Source organism: Globicephala melas, chromosome 6 (genome assembly GCF_963455315.2).
Source record: "Globicephala melas chromosome 6, mGloMel1.2, whole genome shotgun sequence".
Classification (NCBI taxonomy): domain Eukaryota; kingdom Metazoa; phylum Chordata; class Mammalia; order Artiodactyla; family Delphinidae; genus Globicephala; species Globicephala melas.
In genome coordinates, this window is record NC_083319.1 from 27,651,879 (window position 1) to 27,667,675 (window position 15,797).

The 15,797-nt window shown below is 37.3% G+C and overlaps 2 protein-coding genes across 8 annotated transcripts in view; both read right to left on the minus strand.

Annotated features, from left to right (window-relative positions):
- TAL2 (TAL bHLH transcription factor 2) overlaps positions 1-7,183 on the minus strand; it is a 38,051-nt gene extending 30,868 nt beyond the window's left edge. Inside the window, exon 1 of one of the 2 annotated variants that reach the window (XM_060300675.2) lies at positions 7,086-7,183. The gene's annotated coding sequence lies outside the window, so the exon portion shown is untranslated. The remainder of the gene's footprint in view (positions 1-7,085) is intronic. The other variant, XM_030859124.2, reaches the window with a different exon arrangement.
- The window catches only part of FKTN (fukutin), a 102,664-nt gene that overhangs the window by 27,823 nt on the left and 59,044 nt on the right, over positions 1-15,797 (minus strand). For 3 of the 6 annotated variants that reach the window (XM_060300671.1, XM_060300672.1, XM_060300673.1), the window contains exon 10: positions 1,656-7,183. In XM_060300671.1, the coding sequence (XP_060156654.1) occupies positions 6,970-7,183 (214 nt within the window). In that variant the 3' untranslated portion in view covers positions 1,656-6,969. Of the gene's footprint in view, positions 1-1,655; positions 7,184-15,797 lie in introns of those variants that run through there. The other 3 variants (XR_011377528.1, XM_070045707.1, XM_070045708.1) reach the window with 2 other exon arrangements.

Genomic DNA, 15,797 nt, shown 5'->3' on the forward strand with positions numbered 1-15,797 from the left:
TTTTTTGCTATTGAGTTGTATGAGTTCCTTATATATTTTGGATATTAACCCCTTATTATACATATGATTTGTAAATATTTATTTCCAACTCATAGGTTGCCTTTCATTTTCTTGTTTTCTGCTCAGAAGCTTTTTGGTTTGATGTAGTCCCACTTGTTTAGTTTTGTTTTTGTTGACTATGCTTTTGGTGTCATATCACTGACAAGACCAATGTCAAGGAACTTTTTCCCTATGTGTTCTTCTAGGAGTTCATGGTTTCAGGTCTCAAATCTAGGTTTTCAATCCATGTTGAGTTAATTTTGACTGGTGTGATATAGGGATCTAGTTTCATTCTTTTGCATGTGATTATCCAAATTTTCCCAGCCCCACTTATTTAAGAGACTATATTTTCTCTATTGAGTATTCTTGGCTCCCCTGTCAAATATTAGTTGATTGTATATGCATGGGTTTATTTCTGGGCTCTCAATTCTATTCCATTGGTCTATGTGTCTTTTTAAATGCCAGTACCATACTGTTTTGATTACTACAGCATTGTATATGGTAATAATATAGCTTGAAATCAGGAAGTGTGATGCTTCCAGCTTTTTTCTTCTTTCCCAGGATTGCTTTGGCTATTGCTTTTGGCTATTTGGCTAACGATGCTGAACATCTTTTTAATGTGCTTATTTGCCATCTGTATAGCCTCTCCAGTGAAATGTCTGTTCATATCTCTTGCTCATTTTCTAATCGAATTTTTAAAAAAATGTTGAGTGTTTTCTTTAATACATTCTAGATACTAGTCTTCTTTCAGATATGTAACTTGCAAATATTTCCTACTAGTCTGTTGCTTGACTTTTCATCCTCTACTTGTAAGCTTTTGCAAAGCAGCAGTTTTCAATTTTGATGACGTACAATTTATCAATTTCTCCTTTTACTGATTGTGCTTTTGGTATGAAGTCTAAGAAAGAACTCTTTGTCTAGCCCTAGATCATAAAAATTTTCTATTTTTCCCCTTAGAGTTTCATTGTTTTATATTTTACATTTAAGTACATGATACATTTTGAGTTCATTTTTATATAAAGTATGAGGTTTTTTGGGTTTTTTTTTTGCCTATGGCTGTCCAATTGCTCTCGTACCAATTGTTCAAAAGACTATCCTTCCTCCATTGAATTGCTTTTGCACTTTTGTCAAAAATCAGTTGAGCATATTTGTATGCCAATCTCTAGGTTCTTTTTTTCTGTTCCATTGATCTATGTGTCTATGCCTCTACCAATACCATTCTGCCTTGATTACTGCATTAGTTTGCTAGGGCTGCCTAACGTAGTATGACAGACCAGATGGCTTAAAACAACTTTCTTTTCTCACAGTTCTGGAGGCTAGAAGTCCAAGATCAAGGTGTTGGCAGAACTGGTTTCTTCTGAGGGCCTCTTTCCTTGGCTTGTAGATGGCCATCTTCTCCCTAAATCTTCACTTGATCGTCCCTCTGTGTTTGTCTGCATCTTAATCTCTTCTTATAAGGATACCAATCATATTGGATTAGGGTCCACCCATACAACCTATCTCACCTTAATTTAGAAGTACTGTACTGGTGGCAAGATTACTATTTTACTAGATTGCTTATGAATGTTAGTGGCTATTATTTCTACTGCAAGCTGCAAAAATAAACACAAAATATCTCAAGTGATTAGAAAAATTTTATTCATCGTCCCAAACTGGATTATATATTACAAATTCTGATCAAAATAATAATATTAAAGGCATTTTCAGTAGTACCACAAACTATCTGTACCTGAAGATAAAGTCAAAGTAAACTGGTAAGCATACACTGAAATTTACTCATGTTTAAAATATCACTTTGTTTAGAAAATTCACAAACACGTTTTCTGGTTATGATGAGGGATACATAAATAGCTACATATGATTTTCATTTAACAAACACATGAACTACTCCCCATGCTCTGAATGAGTCATAAGTCTGCATACTCTTGTAATTTTCTTAATGGTACATGAGACAGTAGTTTATTGTTTTATAGAACAAAATACAGCACTTCTAATTCTCCTCATACTGCCTTTCAACTCCACTGTGAGAGCTGTGCATAAGAACACAGCAGCTTGGGTGGCTCATGGGTTCCGACATAATCTCTGCATTGGTTGGGTTGGAGGAAGGCAAGGAAGGCATTCTAAAATATAAGTTCTGAGAATATAGAAACAGATTTCTCATAGAAAAATGTATACTTGTCTACTTTAGCACAGGTACCGTACAAAAAGCATCACTATTGAATTGGTCTGTTTGACTTATGAACTATAATTAGGATTTCAGTCTGATGTGGAGCAGCTTAAAATAGTATCACATACCCTGTTGATTCTTGCCTAGTTGAGACAGAAACACAAATGTGGGGGAAGAAGGTAGAAAAGAGTATTTTCAATTCCCGTTTATTAATACTGACATAAGCATTCATCAGCACAGATAATTAAGTGAAACTAAGTATTCCAAATTCTTTCCCTCTCCAAATCATGGCTTATATCTGATTTTGGCTGGCAGAGATTTACTAACAAGAAGGTGAGGGTTCACCTCCATGAAAAGCTAGAATACTGAAACAGAAGTCCAGGGCAGACCAGGCACCAAATCTAGGGAGGTACAGAGAGTGACCTGCTTGGGACCCGGGAACTAGGTAGCATATGGGGATAGCATGAGGAGACCCTAGAGGACAACAGCTTCACCAATAAAATGAAAATATTTGTTCTATTTAGAGAAGGAGGCAACTTGGTCATGTCTCTGAATTCATCAACCATACAATTTGTCCTTTAATGCCTTGTTATAATGAAATGATTTTTTTTTCCCCTAAGCAAATTCAGTCATGCAACCTTCTGAGTAAGGTTTGTGTCCTACCAGTTTCTTTAATCCCATTTGAAGAATAATTAGAAAAAGGATTTGGAAACAAGAAATGGAACATTTCTTGAGTATTACCTAATTCTAGGGCCTGATACTAAGCACTTTATATTTCATTTAATCCTAACTAAAACCCCTTAGAAGTATTCTTCATTTTGCCAATTCACTCATGTGGAAACTGAGGCTAAGAGGTCCCCACCATAAATCCCACACAATGAAGCTGGGATTCAAACTCAGGCCTAATTCAAAACTTTGTGCCCTTTTATGCTAACATGGCACTTTCCCTAAGTGACATGTTAGAGGTGACTTAGCCCGGGTCTTAGTGACAGAGCAGGAGGAAAGAGAAGTAGCTGCTGGGGCATTTCTTCAGAGAAATCCTTTTGAATGGTCAAGAAATAGAGTTTTTCCCGTGCTTTAAAGTTGTTACAAATGATGGCTATGTTTTAGAAGGTGGGAATGTGGCACTTTCTCTGACCGTGTTTTGAGGGGAAGTTTCCCCAGGGGATTTATAATACTAAGAATGAAGGAACTGTTCATTTTTCAGAAGGTGAAACTAGGGGGAGACTTAGAAACATCCGCAGCCTTAGGCTTGTGACATTGGGTAAGGGTTTATTGGAGTGTGGGAATTCATTCCAAGTGTGTTTCCCAGATGCAGCTCTGGTCCCCAGTCTACCCCTGCTTTCCTGTGTAACACCTTGCTGTCCTATGTGCCATTTGAAGCTTTGTAGCCTGTAAGGCTAGAAACAATGGTTTAGGGTCACAAAAAAAAACAGAGAAATGAGCATAATCTATTCTCAATTTCTTGGATCCTCCATAAGAGACTATCAGTAAAGAGGAAGAGGAGGGAATCTTCAGAAATGGGCACTTACTAGATTGGTGCTAATGGTTTCCTGGGGAAGTAGAGAGGTAAGCAGAAATGGGACACATCGTGAGCCTAAGGGAATCAGGTACTCCTGGATATTAAAAATATAATGACCAAAGGCTGATGCCTCCAAATATGAACTATTTCACCTTTTGGAGATAAGGCATGTTTTAGATAAAGGTATGAAGACAGTGTAAGCATTTTGGACAAAACACTCTTCCTTCGTCACCTCAGACTCTAAATTTGAGCAGAAAGATATTAAGTGGGTGATGGCAAAAACATCCTGAAAACTTCTCCGTCAAGCATGTCAAGCAGGGCTAAAGATGTTGTGCTGTGATCAGTGAAACAGGCATGTGCTGGGAGTCATGGCACCCTTAGAGCCTCAACTCTTTCTTGCTCAAATCACTCCTTTCTGTGCTTATTTATTTAGCTATACAATAAAAGGGTTAGAATGAGTGTTGCAGTGAGGGCCCCTCTGGCCCTTAAGACTCAAGAGCAAGATGATTTTCACTTGAGTGTTAACTTGTCTGGGGGGAATGGTGGCACACATTCTGCCACCTAGTGGTCATATTTCAGGGTTTGCCCCACTGCCCAGCTTCTCAGGGATGCTCAATTTGGAGAACTGAGGTTTTATTCCAGGATCCAGATGTCAGTAGCTGCAGCAGAGGAGACAGGGACAAGTGCTCCCTGCTTAGAGAAGGACTGAGTGGTCACCTGGTTGTCAAGTGAGAGGTTGTCAGTCTTGACTCTCAGGACCTCTCTGGGGACATCCATGGGTGCTAAACAAGTTAATATAAGAGGTTTTCTCCTGGTAAGCCAGGCAAACTGTACCTGGAAGTGGACAGGTTAGGAGAATTATTATTGGAATACTCAGGTGAGGAGAGAAAAGTGATCTGATAAGGTGTTGATGGTAGATCCAAGGTCTCTGGACACTCAGCAGAGTGCAACAATTAAGAAGTATAGGATGAAGTGTAGCTGAATCTGTAACAGAGCAAGCCTGGCCTTCAGAGTTTGGGGAAGGGCTTTCATTCTCCCAAGTTAGGGTAGGACCCAATGTCTGAACTCTGTGAAACCAGAAGGCAGTCAAAAAAGGTATTCTAGCAGCCAGTGGTCTACAGAGGGATGTATATGGAACCTCTGTCCACGCGGCCAAGTTAGCTTAGATATTTGAATGCTTCAAGACCTTGAACGCCGGGGACAGATAAAAAGAAATAACCTAAACAGGGGGTGGGTAAGACGCCCCCTGGCAAACAGTGGGAGTCCCAATGTGAAATGGGCAGAAACGTGCAGTGTGCGCACTTCTAGACGCTAAGTACGAGCAAATGGTCCTCAGTAAACAGGGTGGATTTTGCCCGGGAACACTATTATTACCTGTTACATTTTTTCAACCATAAAAAAAAAATTAGGTTCAACTATTTAGAATTTGGGTATGATGTCCATGGGCTGATTTTCTAGCAAAAAGAAAGCTGATTACAATGGCCTGTCATTTGGGGACAAGTTTACTGGTAATCTATAAAGGTTACCTGAAAACCTAAATTATGTTAGGTCTTTATAAGAAGACCCAGTGACTATGCACTGAAAGCTCATCCTAAGAGAGGAAGGTCATTGCTTACCATTTATCAAAAAAAAGTTTTTGCTGTTTTTAAAATTTGGAGTGGGGTGGTTGTAGCTTGTAGGTTTCCCCAACTTTGTTTTAGGAAAACTATCAGCCCATTCTCTCAGACCTTCTGGTTTCCATTTCTGACATTCCTATTATTCTCTAGTTTTCACGAAAATCTGCCAATCTGGTCCAGAAAGTAGTCCTAAGCAACCTACATAAAATATAAGACTTAGCTTCCTATCCTGGGCAAAGAAAAAGATAGCAATGCTCTGTGCCTAATATCCCTTTACCTGTCACTTACAATGCATAATTAAAGTGACTCGTGAAGAGATAGGGAGACACAGCCATCCCAGTCCACTCAGGGACATATCTTGAGGGGAAAAAGGAAACTGGAGGGTTTCAGAGTGGGTGCTACTTGACAAAGTAGGGATGTCTGAGTTCTTGCCCCATTGATATTCAATAGATAGGACAACTAGGAACCAATACAAACTTTGCAAATACTATGATCTGGGGTGGGAAACAGCTGCCAGGTTTGCCACTTATCTGTGTTTCGGAGTCCTGATGTAGTGCTGGAAGAGGAGAGTGAACAGGCAGGTTTACATACCATGGAAATTGGTTTATAGGCTATAAGTGAAAGATATGGAACTATGATTGATGAATGAATACACTGAGGAGTACCTTTAGAAAAAGTGGAGGTATTGCTATTAACACTTTAGGGTTAACATTAGAATTGGAGTACAAGGGTTATAAACTCAGAAAATATTAAATGACCATGAATTGCTCATAGTTTACCTATTGATTGAGAATGAAGTAAGGAAAATATGTTTTATGAAATCACCACCCTTTCAATATCATGTCTGGTAGCATGGTCTCACTTGAGTGATTTGTCAAACAAGTATTATCAGGTCAGTGAAAATATTCTCACAATGGCTGGAAATTTAAGCATCACACAAGCATAAGCTTTCTTTTCACTTCAGATATGAAAATAGAAGGTGTATGGAAATTTACGTACCTTTGACAAGGCTAGAAATAAGCTGTCATTCTCTTATATAATGCTCTGTGCTCTAAATCAATTCCACATCAGGGTGCTTGTAACAGGAATCTGCTAGCATCTTTTCTTGATGTCACCTAAAGTCTGATCACTTGAATATTAACTCAGCCTCCACACCTTAAAAGTAGCCCTAACATACAAGCTTACACAGGTTATTGTTTTTACTAGTATATCCTTCCTTAGCTGCACCTGGTAAGCCCATCTTCCAAAATGTTAATTATTTAACATTTTGAAAGCACTTACAGAGCATTTCATATTCTATATAAGCTCTTCAAAGGGTGAGGGTGTTTCCCTCAAAGGAAAACTGGGGTGCTTACCAAAGGTAGGGGGAAAAGAGGCAGGCATCTGTCTCACTCATCTCTGCTTCTCCACTGTAACCTAGCATTGTACCTGGTACATGGAGACTTTAATAAATGTAAAATGAGAGAATTAAATCAGTTGGCTCAGGAGTTAGGACTCTCTCTGTATCTTCAAACTTGTCATTTTTCTTTGGCTCCTACTTATGTTTGACAACTAGACACGTATCTTTTTAAACAGTCATCTCCCTTTTGTGCAGGAGGGGAATTCCACCATTTCAACCTACTGTGTCAGTACAACTGGATAACCTCATCCCACTCAGAAATGGGCCAGACTCCATTGGGCTGCACATTGTGGGGAGAGCGTTTCCAGTCCCATGTCCTCACAGGAACCTTCCAGGTCTTACCATAGTTGGCTTCGATGTACTCGATGGTTTCACAGGGCACACGAACCTTCATGTCTACAAACTCGGTCCAGCACAGTGTAAACTTGGGAAACAGGTATCTGTGGCAAAACAGGCAATGTGGAGAGGCGTTAGGCTCCAACAGCAGAAGTTTTAGCTAAAGAACCCACAACTAGTGTACTCTTGGCTAAAGGACAGTCCTCTTCCACTAAATAGCTTTGGGGATAGACACAGGGGACCTTTTGCTGTTTCTGACTGTCCAATATCTCTTTCTTCTTCTAATGGCAATAGCACCCCAATTTATCTCCCCTATTCCCAGTCCATATGGGTCAGGAGGGGCTGACCTGACCCCTAGGCCCCAGAGATGGGTAAAAAAGACTCAGGCCTAACCAGAAAATTATAGTGATTGGGTCAGGGATGGAAATTTACACAAATTAGGCAAATGAAAATCAGCCTTGGAATTTCTTTTGGAACTATCAGGGGAAGAAGTGTTCTTCTGCTGAGGTTTCTAAGCTGTAGGATGGAAACTGAGCACTGCTAGTGGGCATCTTTGCTGTTAGCAGGGAGAGCCGGTCTGAGAATGAAGTCAAAGCAAAAAGTTGTCAAAAGATGGAGGAAAATGATAGAGGTCAGAAAACCCTGGGGAAGTGCTTGGATTTGGTTGTGGCCATTCCTTAAATACTGATAAATATATAAATATTCTTTTTGACTACATTTCTAATACTTGGAATTCGTAGTACATGGAGGGAGGCACATAGCAGTGAGAGAGGAAACAAAACCCTCCTAGTTAGCCAGAGAACCTGAATCAATCCTGGCAATGTATGACATTCTCCAGCAATAGCATCATAAATGCTTGTGTGTTTGTGAGAGGACATGTTAATTCCTGTCTCCTGGGTTTCACTGTGGTCCCAGATGGCTTTTGATGACCTTAGATAGCTGAAGGAGAAATTTCCAGGATCAGTCAGGATATTTCTCAAACTCCTTTCCTAACTCGCACAGTAATAAGAATTTCATACCACAATACGTGAACATGGTAAGACCCACTATATGTTGGCTTTTTGAGCAAAGCTTCACACCCCACCCCCTCCTCAGATGCAGGAATAGAGATCTAATGCTTGGATCTACTGTACTTCAACAATACTTCTCTTAAAGGAAACAGTTATACAAACCACCTTCTTCCTGCTCTGCCTTTTATTTTGTCACCTCCCCTTTTTAATTTCTGTTCTCAGCCTCAAACTTACTTCTTTCTTGCTTATTTTTAATAGGTTACACATCATTAAATCTCCATCAAATCCAAACTGCTACTAAAAGAACCTAACTAAAGAAAACCAAAATAAGCATCACATGTGTAAGGTGAATCTTCTTTTCCTTCACAGCATGGATTTTCCAGGGAAACAGAGCAAGCACAACTCCAAGATGCTCTCCCAGGCTCCTCCCTTGCTTCCATCCCTCACGTGAACCCACCTTTTTGTTTTTTTGGCCTTTCTTTTTTTCATCTCAAATGTAAAAGAATATCTCTAAGCTAGCCCACTAGTTATAATGAATTTAACTCAACTTATAGCAGAATTATTTCAATTAGTAAGTTTCAGAAATTATACTAAAAAAACCCCATGTTTCTTAAAGGTACTTTGGATCAGTAAATGAAATTCTATATATTACAAAGGAAAGTTAAAACTAGCAGGTTCGTTAGATTTAAGTTCATATTTTAATGCTATATTCTGTGTTGTTGCTTTCTGAGAAATGTTTCTTCTCTTCACAACATCGCAAGAACCTTCAGTAATGAGATTTAAAGTGGCAATAGCAGAGATTAAAGAAATTTAAAATATCAGAGGATTAAAGAAAAAAGGAACAGAGAAAAACCAGATGTCAAAGAGTAATCAGATTACAGAAATGGGATCTAACTGGGAATGTTCTCCAAGGAAAGGTCAGTTCTCAGATATTTTGCTTTTGAATATTATTTTACCACCAGATGAACATAAAGCCACAGATGGAAATGAGAGGCTGAACATTTCTAAAGAAAGCAACAAGTCCCTTCTACACAAACCAATAGGTGCTGGCAGTTAACAGACAATACCAGCTGGCTTCTGTGAAAAGAAGGCCACAGCAAACCTCAAAGCTGAGGGAGAAATAGGATACAGCACAGCTCCACCATCTGCTGGTCCCAATTTTACTCCGCACACTCATATTCATGGACTTGCTTATTTTGTCGTGAGACATATCCATCCATCATCAGCCTCCACCCTCCCCGATCAAGATGCTGGTCAGCAGAATGTCCACCTGTCCCATCCTATCAAGTTGACACACTGAAGCTGAAATGAGGCAGAAATCATGGTCCATCTAGTAACATAGGCCAAGAAACGCCCCTCTTAAATATAATCCTCTACAGTCTCATCAAAGAGATGAAAGAAAGAAAAACTGTAAGTCCAGGATGATACAATGGATGAGAATACTACAAATTTTATAAAAGCTTTTATAAAATGAAATGTTCAAAGCTTTCATTGAACAATGAAAGACTTATGAACAAAAACAAAACAGTTAAAATATATAAGCAATCTTAAAATTACTCAAAGACAATTTAACTCAAATGTTAATTTTTGTTCCTAAATAAAAACATCCCTAAACTATCTTTGTGCTTTTATTTTCACCAAATAATTTTCAAGCCTTTCAGCAAAAAGAAAATTCCAGCTTCCTAGGAGAAGAGGGAAGATAAACAATAAAATGTGAAAACTGATTGTAAAACGGGATTGTGGAGAGGAAAAGGGGGGGTGAGTGACTCAGAACAGCACATGCCATGTACCCTGTCCAGGTTACCAGTAAATAATGACTAAGACTATAATTAGAGTCAATGTTACCTTAGTTTTTAAAGCCCACATTAAGTTCTCCTAAGTAGTTTGTACTTTAAAGCTCTGAGATAGGATCCAAAATGTGAACAGATTTAAATTCAGACTAAACAACCCCAAATCAGAATATAAATTCAAGGGATCTTATCACACACACACAAAATCCTTCCATTCATTTTCTAGTTCATACCACTTTTACTTCTTTTTATTTTTGCAAAAAGCAGTAGTTAGAATTAAGAGTTAGTTGGAGAAGACCATTTTTTCCCTCACAGACATCCTTAAAATCTGTAAAACTACTTATTGGTGGTTGGATAAAGTAATTTCATCAGTTTAACTGTACCACCTAAAAACATAATTGCTAAATGAAAAGCGCTGTTTTTACTGTTAATTAGTTAGCTAGGCTAAGTGAGAGAGAGACATCATCAATGACAACTGAATCTGACCTTTTTAAACATAAGTTTGCATTAAACTCTAGAGTTGGAGCAGCAGAGCTTTTTTAAACAAGAATTTCCTGCAAAACAACACAATAATTTATTCTCATTACCAATTTTGTCTCTTCTTTTAACTCTTAATTTCTTTTTCTTGTGTTATTCCAGTGCCTAAGCCCTCCAGCACACTGCTTAATTAAAGCAGGGACAGCATGCATTCTTATGTTTTTTCCTGATTTTAACAGAAAGGCTTCTAAAGTTTTACCATTAAATACGATTGCTCACTCTAGATTTTTGGCATATTCCCTTTATTAGGTTAAAAAAATTTCAGATCTCCTTTAGTCCAAGTTTACTAAAAGGCCTTTTGCTGTTGTTGTTAATTATGAAATGTATCAAAAGTTTTTAATGTCATCTATTGAAACAATCACGTACTTTTTTCTCCCTTTAATCTTTCAAGTGTTGAGAATTACACTAATACACACACATACTACAAAATTCTATTCATTTGTTTTTCATTCAGGATATCTTCATTTGTGTTCACTAAGACAGTAATTTCCCTTAAAATTTTTTTTTTGGTACTGTCCGAGTCCAGTTTTGCTATCAGTCATAAAATGAATTGCTTAAAGCAGTTTTCTTTTTTTTCCCCCAAAATAAGGGAATAATCTATCCTGTGAAGGCATGGTAAAACTTTCCTGTAAACTTTCTAGGTCTTTTGGTAGGGGAAAAAAGGGGAAAGGAGGATTTGTGATTAGTAATTCAATTTCTTTAATAAGTTATTTAGAACTTCTTGAGTTAAAATTTTGTCATTTTCACATTTTCTCTAATATCGCATTTTAGACTGTTGTCTTAGTTGTCCATAGCATTTTCTTTTGAGTCAGTGTAACACAGTTGTTTTGGATCAATCTTGCTAGATGTCTACTTAGTTTACTACTTTTATAATTTGTTATCTTAAGAACTAGCATTTGGATTTGTTCATCTTTGATAGTTTTTCTTTCTTTTTCTTCTTTTTTTGGCAGAGCCACATGTCTTGCAGGATCTAAGTTCCCCCACTCAGGATCGAACCCAGGCCCTTGGCAGCAAAAGCACGGAGTCCTAACCACTGGACTGCCAGGGAATTCCCATGATACAGTTTGTTTTTTATTTTATTAATTTCTTGTCTTGGTTTCCTTCCTTCACTTTCCTTAGACTGACTGTGCTGTTCTTTTCATCTCTTCAGTTGGTAGCTTAATTTTTTCAAACCTATTCTTTCATACTTGTTTTTTTTTTTCTCCTAGTCTCAGACCTTCCCAAGGGACATGGGATGGAGTGACTAAATGCACTCAGCTTGTGCCCCACTGATGGGCTTCCCTCCACCCTACTTTTTAGACGATGGGGTGGGGGGGTGTGGGTGAGTCTGAATTAGATTACGAGGCCCCCATACGGGGTACCTCACAACAGCCATTGAAATACTTATTGTTTTAAAGGCTACAAGTTTACCTCTATCCTCTTAACTGCATCCTATTTGAATCCTAAAACTTTTGTAATTTCCACTATGATCTCCTTTTTAATTCATTAGTTATTAAAGAGGGCATTTTAAAGCTTCCACACTTTTTAAAGATGTCTTTTAATTCTTGATTTCTAATTCAATTCCACTGTGGTCATACAATGCCATCTACTGAAATAATCATAGTTTTTTTTTTCCCTTTAATCTGTTAATGTGGAGAATTACACTCATACACACACACCTCACAAGAATTTTATTAATGCTTTCAAATGTATTGAGATTGCCTTCATGTTGTAGTACATGATCAACTTTTATAAATGCTCCATTTATAGTGGATAAGAAAGTACATGCAGCACTTGCTGGATGAATACTTTCATATATATATATAAATAATACTTTTATATATATATATATATATATATATGTCAAATAGATCAAGCCTGTTGATTTTGTCCATATCTTGCATATTTTTACTAGTTTCTTCTTTGCTTGACCCAGCAGTTTTTAAAATAAAAGTATATCAAAATCTCCCACCAAAATTGTGACATGTCAAATATTCATCAGAATTTCATCAGTTTTCGATTTATATATTTCAAGACTATATTGTTAGAGTCATAAAGGTCATGAATATTATTTCTTCTTGGTGAGCTGTTCCTTTGTAAAATTATGTAGTGGGCCTTTTAATCCTTTAACAGTCTCCCCCACCACAACCCAATAAAATTCTATTTTGTCTGATAGTAAAATTACAGTAGAATTTTCTTTGGCTAATAATATTGGGGTATATTTTTTCTATTCCTGTAATTTTCAACCTTCCCATGTGATTTTGCTTCAGGTGTGCCTCTTCCAAGTATTTTATAGTTAAATGTTGTTTTCTATCTCATTTGATACTGTTTATCTTTTTGTAGGTTAGCTTAATCTGTGAATATTTATTGCAATAAATTATGTATTTGGACATATTTTGAACTCTAGAGCCAGACTATCTGGCTCAAATCCTGGCTTCACCAATTACTGTCGTGTGTGACCTTGGTCAATGTTTTTGCGCCTTAACCTCATGTATAAAATGAGGGTACTAGCAGTACCTCAGAGAGATGTTAGCATAGAATGAAAAATATTATAAATGTAAAGTGCTCAGAATAGTATCTAACACACATAGTAAGTGCTATAACAATGCTGACTAGTTTTATGATTATTTTTACATGTTTTCAGTTTACCATACTTTTTCTTTGTTCTACCTTTCCTACTTTCATTTAGAATGATAAAGGTTTATAAATTATCTTTTGTTCTGCTTGTTTGGAAGTTATAAATAATATTTCTATCCAGTAGTAATTACTGTTTGTAATATTTACTGTTTATTTTTCAAAAAACATATTTCATTACAACATTTTCTAATAAGGACTTAATGTATACAGAATCTCTATCCTCTTCCTAAACATGGGACTTAGTATACTTTATTCCTTGAACACTTAACAAATCGCCTCCTCCTCAACTTATTTTTGACACGTCTTTTTTTTTGGTAAACAGGTAATGGCTAACAAATGTACTGACATATTTTATCCATTTGTGTGTCCACCATTTTTTCACATATATCATATCTTCCTTCTGTGTTCTTTAATACAGTTTTAAGTGTGGATCTGTGAGACATAAATTTTCTTAGTCTTTGTACATATGCAAATGCTTTTATCTTGACCTCCCTCTTGAGTATTAGTTTTAATTGTACGTAACATTCTTAGTTGACAGTTATTTCTCCTCAACTTTTGGAAGATGTTACTCCATTATCTTCTGTCCTCTATTGTAGCCAAGGTATATTTGCTGTTCCTTTATGAGCAATCTATTTTCTCTGGTAGCCTATAAAATTTTTTTGGTTTTGGTATTACTGTTTCCTTAAGAAGTATCTAGATGTAGATTTATTATTTATCCTGCTTGCCTGTCTTTAATTTGGAAATTCTCTTTATATACTCCTTCTTCATCGTTTACTTCATTCTCTTTTAGCTCAGCTATGCCTTTTAGACATTATTCATCAGTGATTTGTGTTTGGAGCAAAGGGAATATGGCAAGGTGAGGAATTATTGTGCCACATTAATTATATGTCATCAGCATCAATTTTGCCCACAGTTTTCTAAGCATTTCTAAGAAATCAACTCTTTGTTTTCTTTTCTTTTTTTTTTTTTGGTACGCAGGCCTCTCACTGTTGTGGCCTATCCCGTTGCGGAGCACAGGCTCCGGACGCGCAGGCTCAACAGCCATGGCTCACGGGCCCAGCCGCTCCACAGCACGTGGGATCTTCCCGGACCGGGGCACAAACCCGTGTCCCCTGCATCGGCAGGCGGACTCTCAACCACTGCGCCACCAGGGAAGCCTCTCTTTGTTTTCTTTTGTTTTTGATTTTTTTTTGGCCGCCCCATGTGGCTTGCAGGGTCTTAGTTGCCGGACCAGAGATTGAACCTGGACCCCCTGCAGTGGAAGCGTGGAGTCCTAACCACTGGATCTTCCCTAAAAACCAACACTTGAAAACCAAAGTTACAGCATGCTGACTAGTATTTTTTTAACCATCTCTTCCACTAAACCTCTCACAATCCTACCACTGATTATACAGAAGCAAAGGGGTAATAGAGGAATGGCTAACACTTTTCAGAGACGGGACTGGAATATAGTCTCTCTGAGGTCTTTGTAGATCCCATATGCCAATCCTGTCCCAAACTTCTAACATATAATCAGTATACATATAGCATATACATGTTTTGTAAGATAAACTTCTACCCATTGAACCTTGTTTTTCTGCTGACTTCCACTGTAAGTTGAGTGATTCCATCTATCGTATTGACAAACTCTCCTATGCAATCTCCATAGGACAGAACTAGTGAAGTAGAAGAAATTTATATCACCAATGAGTAGACAAATTAAAGCTTGTATGGATAGTTATCATTTAACACCTTAATGCACATACTTAATGACCATATCAAAGACTACTCATTTAAAGCATGCACAAGACTTTTCTTTAAGGCCAGAGGGAAAAACCTCAAGGCATTTTTATTTCTACTGCGTAACTTCCAAAAACTATATCTATAGCTCATCAACAAGTAATTAGACTCCAGCTGTGCTTGCTTTGTCTCAGACAATTTTTATAGGATTCCTTTTTGGATATAATAGATAATGAAAAAAGGAGATTAAATTACGATTTCAAATTTCATACTAAATACAAAAGGCTTCGTTTATTTTGATCTCAGATTATCTAATTTGTCCAAGCAGATGCAAACGGCTCCAAGTTTATCACTGCAATTAGGTCTGCCTTGATCAAATTCATGGCTTCTGGTCCCAGATATCCTTCTGTTTCTACTTGTGATCTTGAGCTCTTTTCTCTTAGTATCAATTTTCTAAGTCACAGAATTTTTTTCTCTTTCAAACTCTTAAATCAGTTTTTCAAGCTGCAATTTACACATAATGAAATGCACCCATTTTGAGTTTTGATAGGTGCATATACCTGGGTAACCACTAAAATCAAGATACAGAACATTTCTACCACCCTGCTTCCCAAAGCTCCCTGTGCTTTTTGGCAGGCATGCAGTCAGTCCACCCTTGGCCCCTGGTGATCAATGACCTTTTCACATTCTTGATTGGTTTTGCCTGCTTTACAATTTCAAATAAATGCAGTTACATAGTACCTACTCTTCCTATTTGAATTCTTCCACGTAACATAACTTTTGGAAATTTACCCACGTTATTGCATATATTAGTAGTTGGTTCCTCTCTGTTGCTAAGTAGAATTCCACTGTTTGAACATACCATAATTTGTTTATTTGGTCACCAAAAGATGGGCATTTGGGTTGTTTCCATTTTTTGGCTACCATGAATAAAACTGCTGTGAACATTTGTGTAGAAGTCATTTAGTGAAAATTTGCTTTTATTTCTCTCAGAATACTACCATATAGAATCTCTTACAGAATTATATTCAAACAACAAAACATAC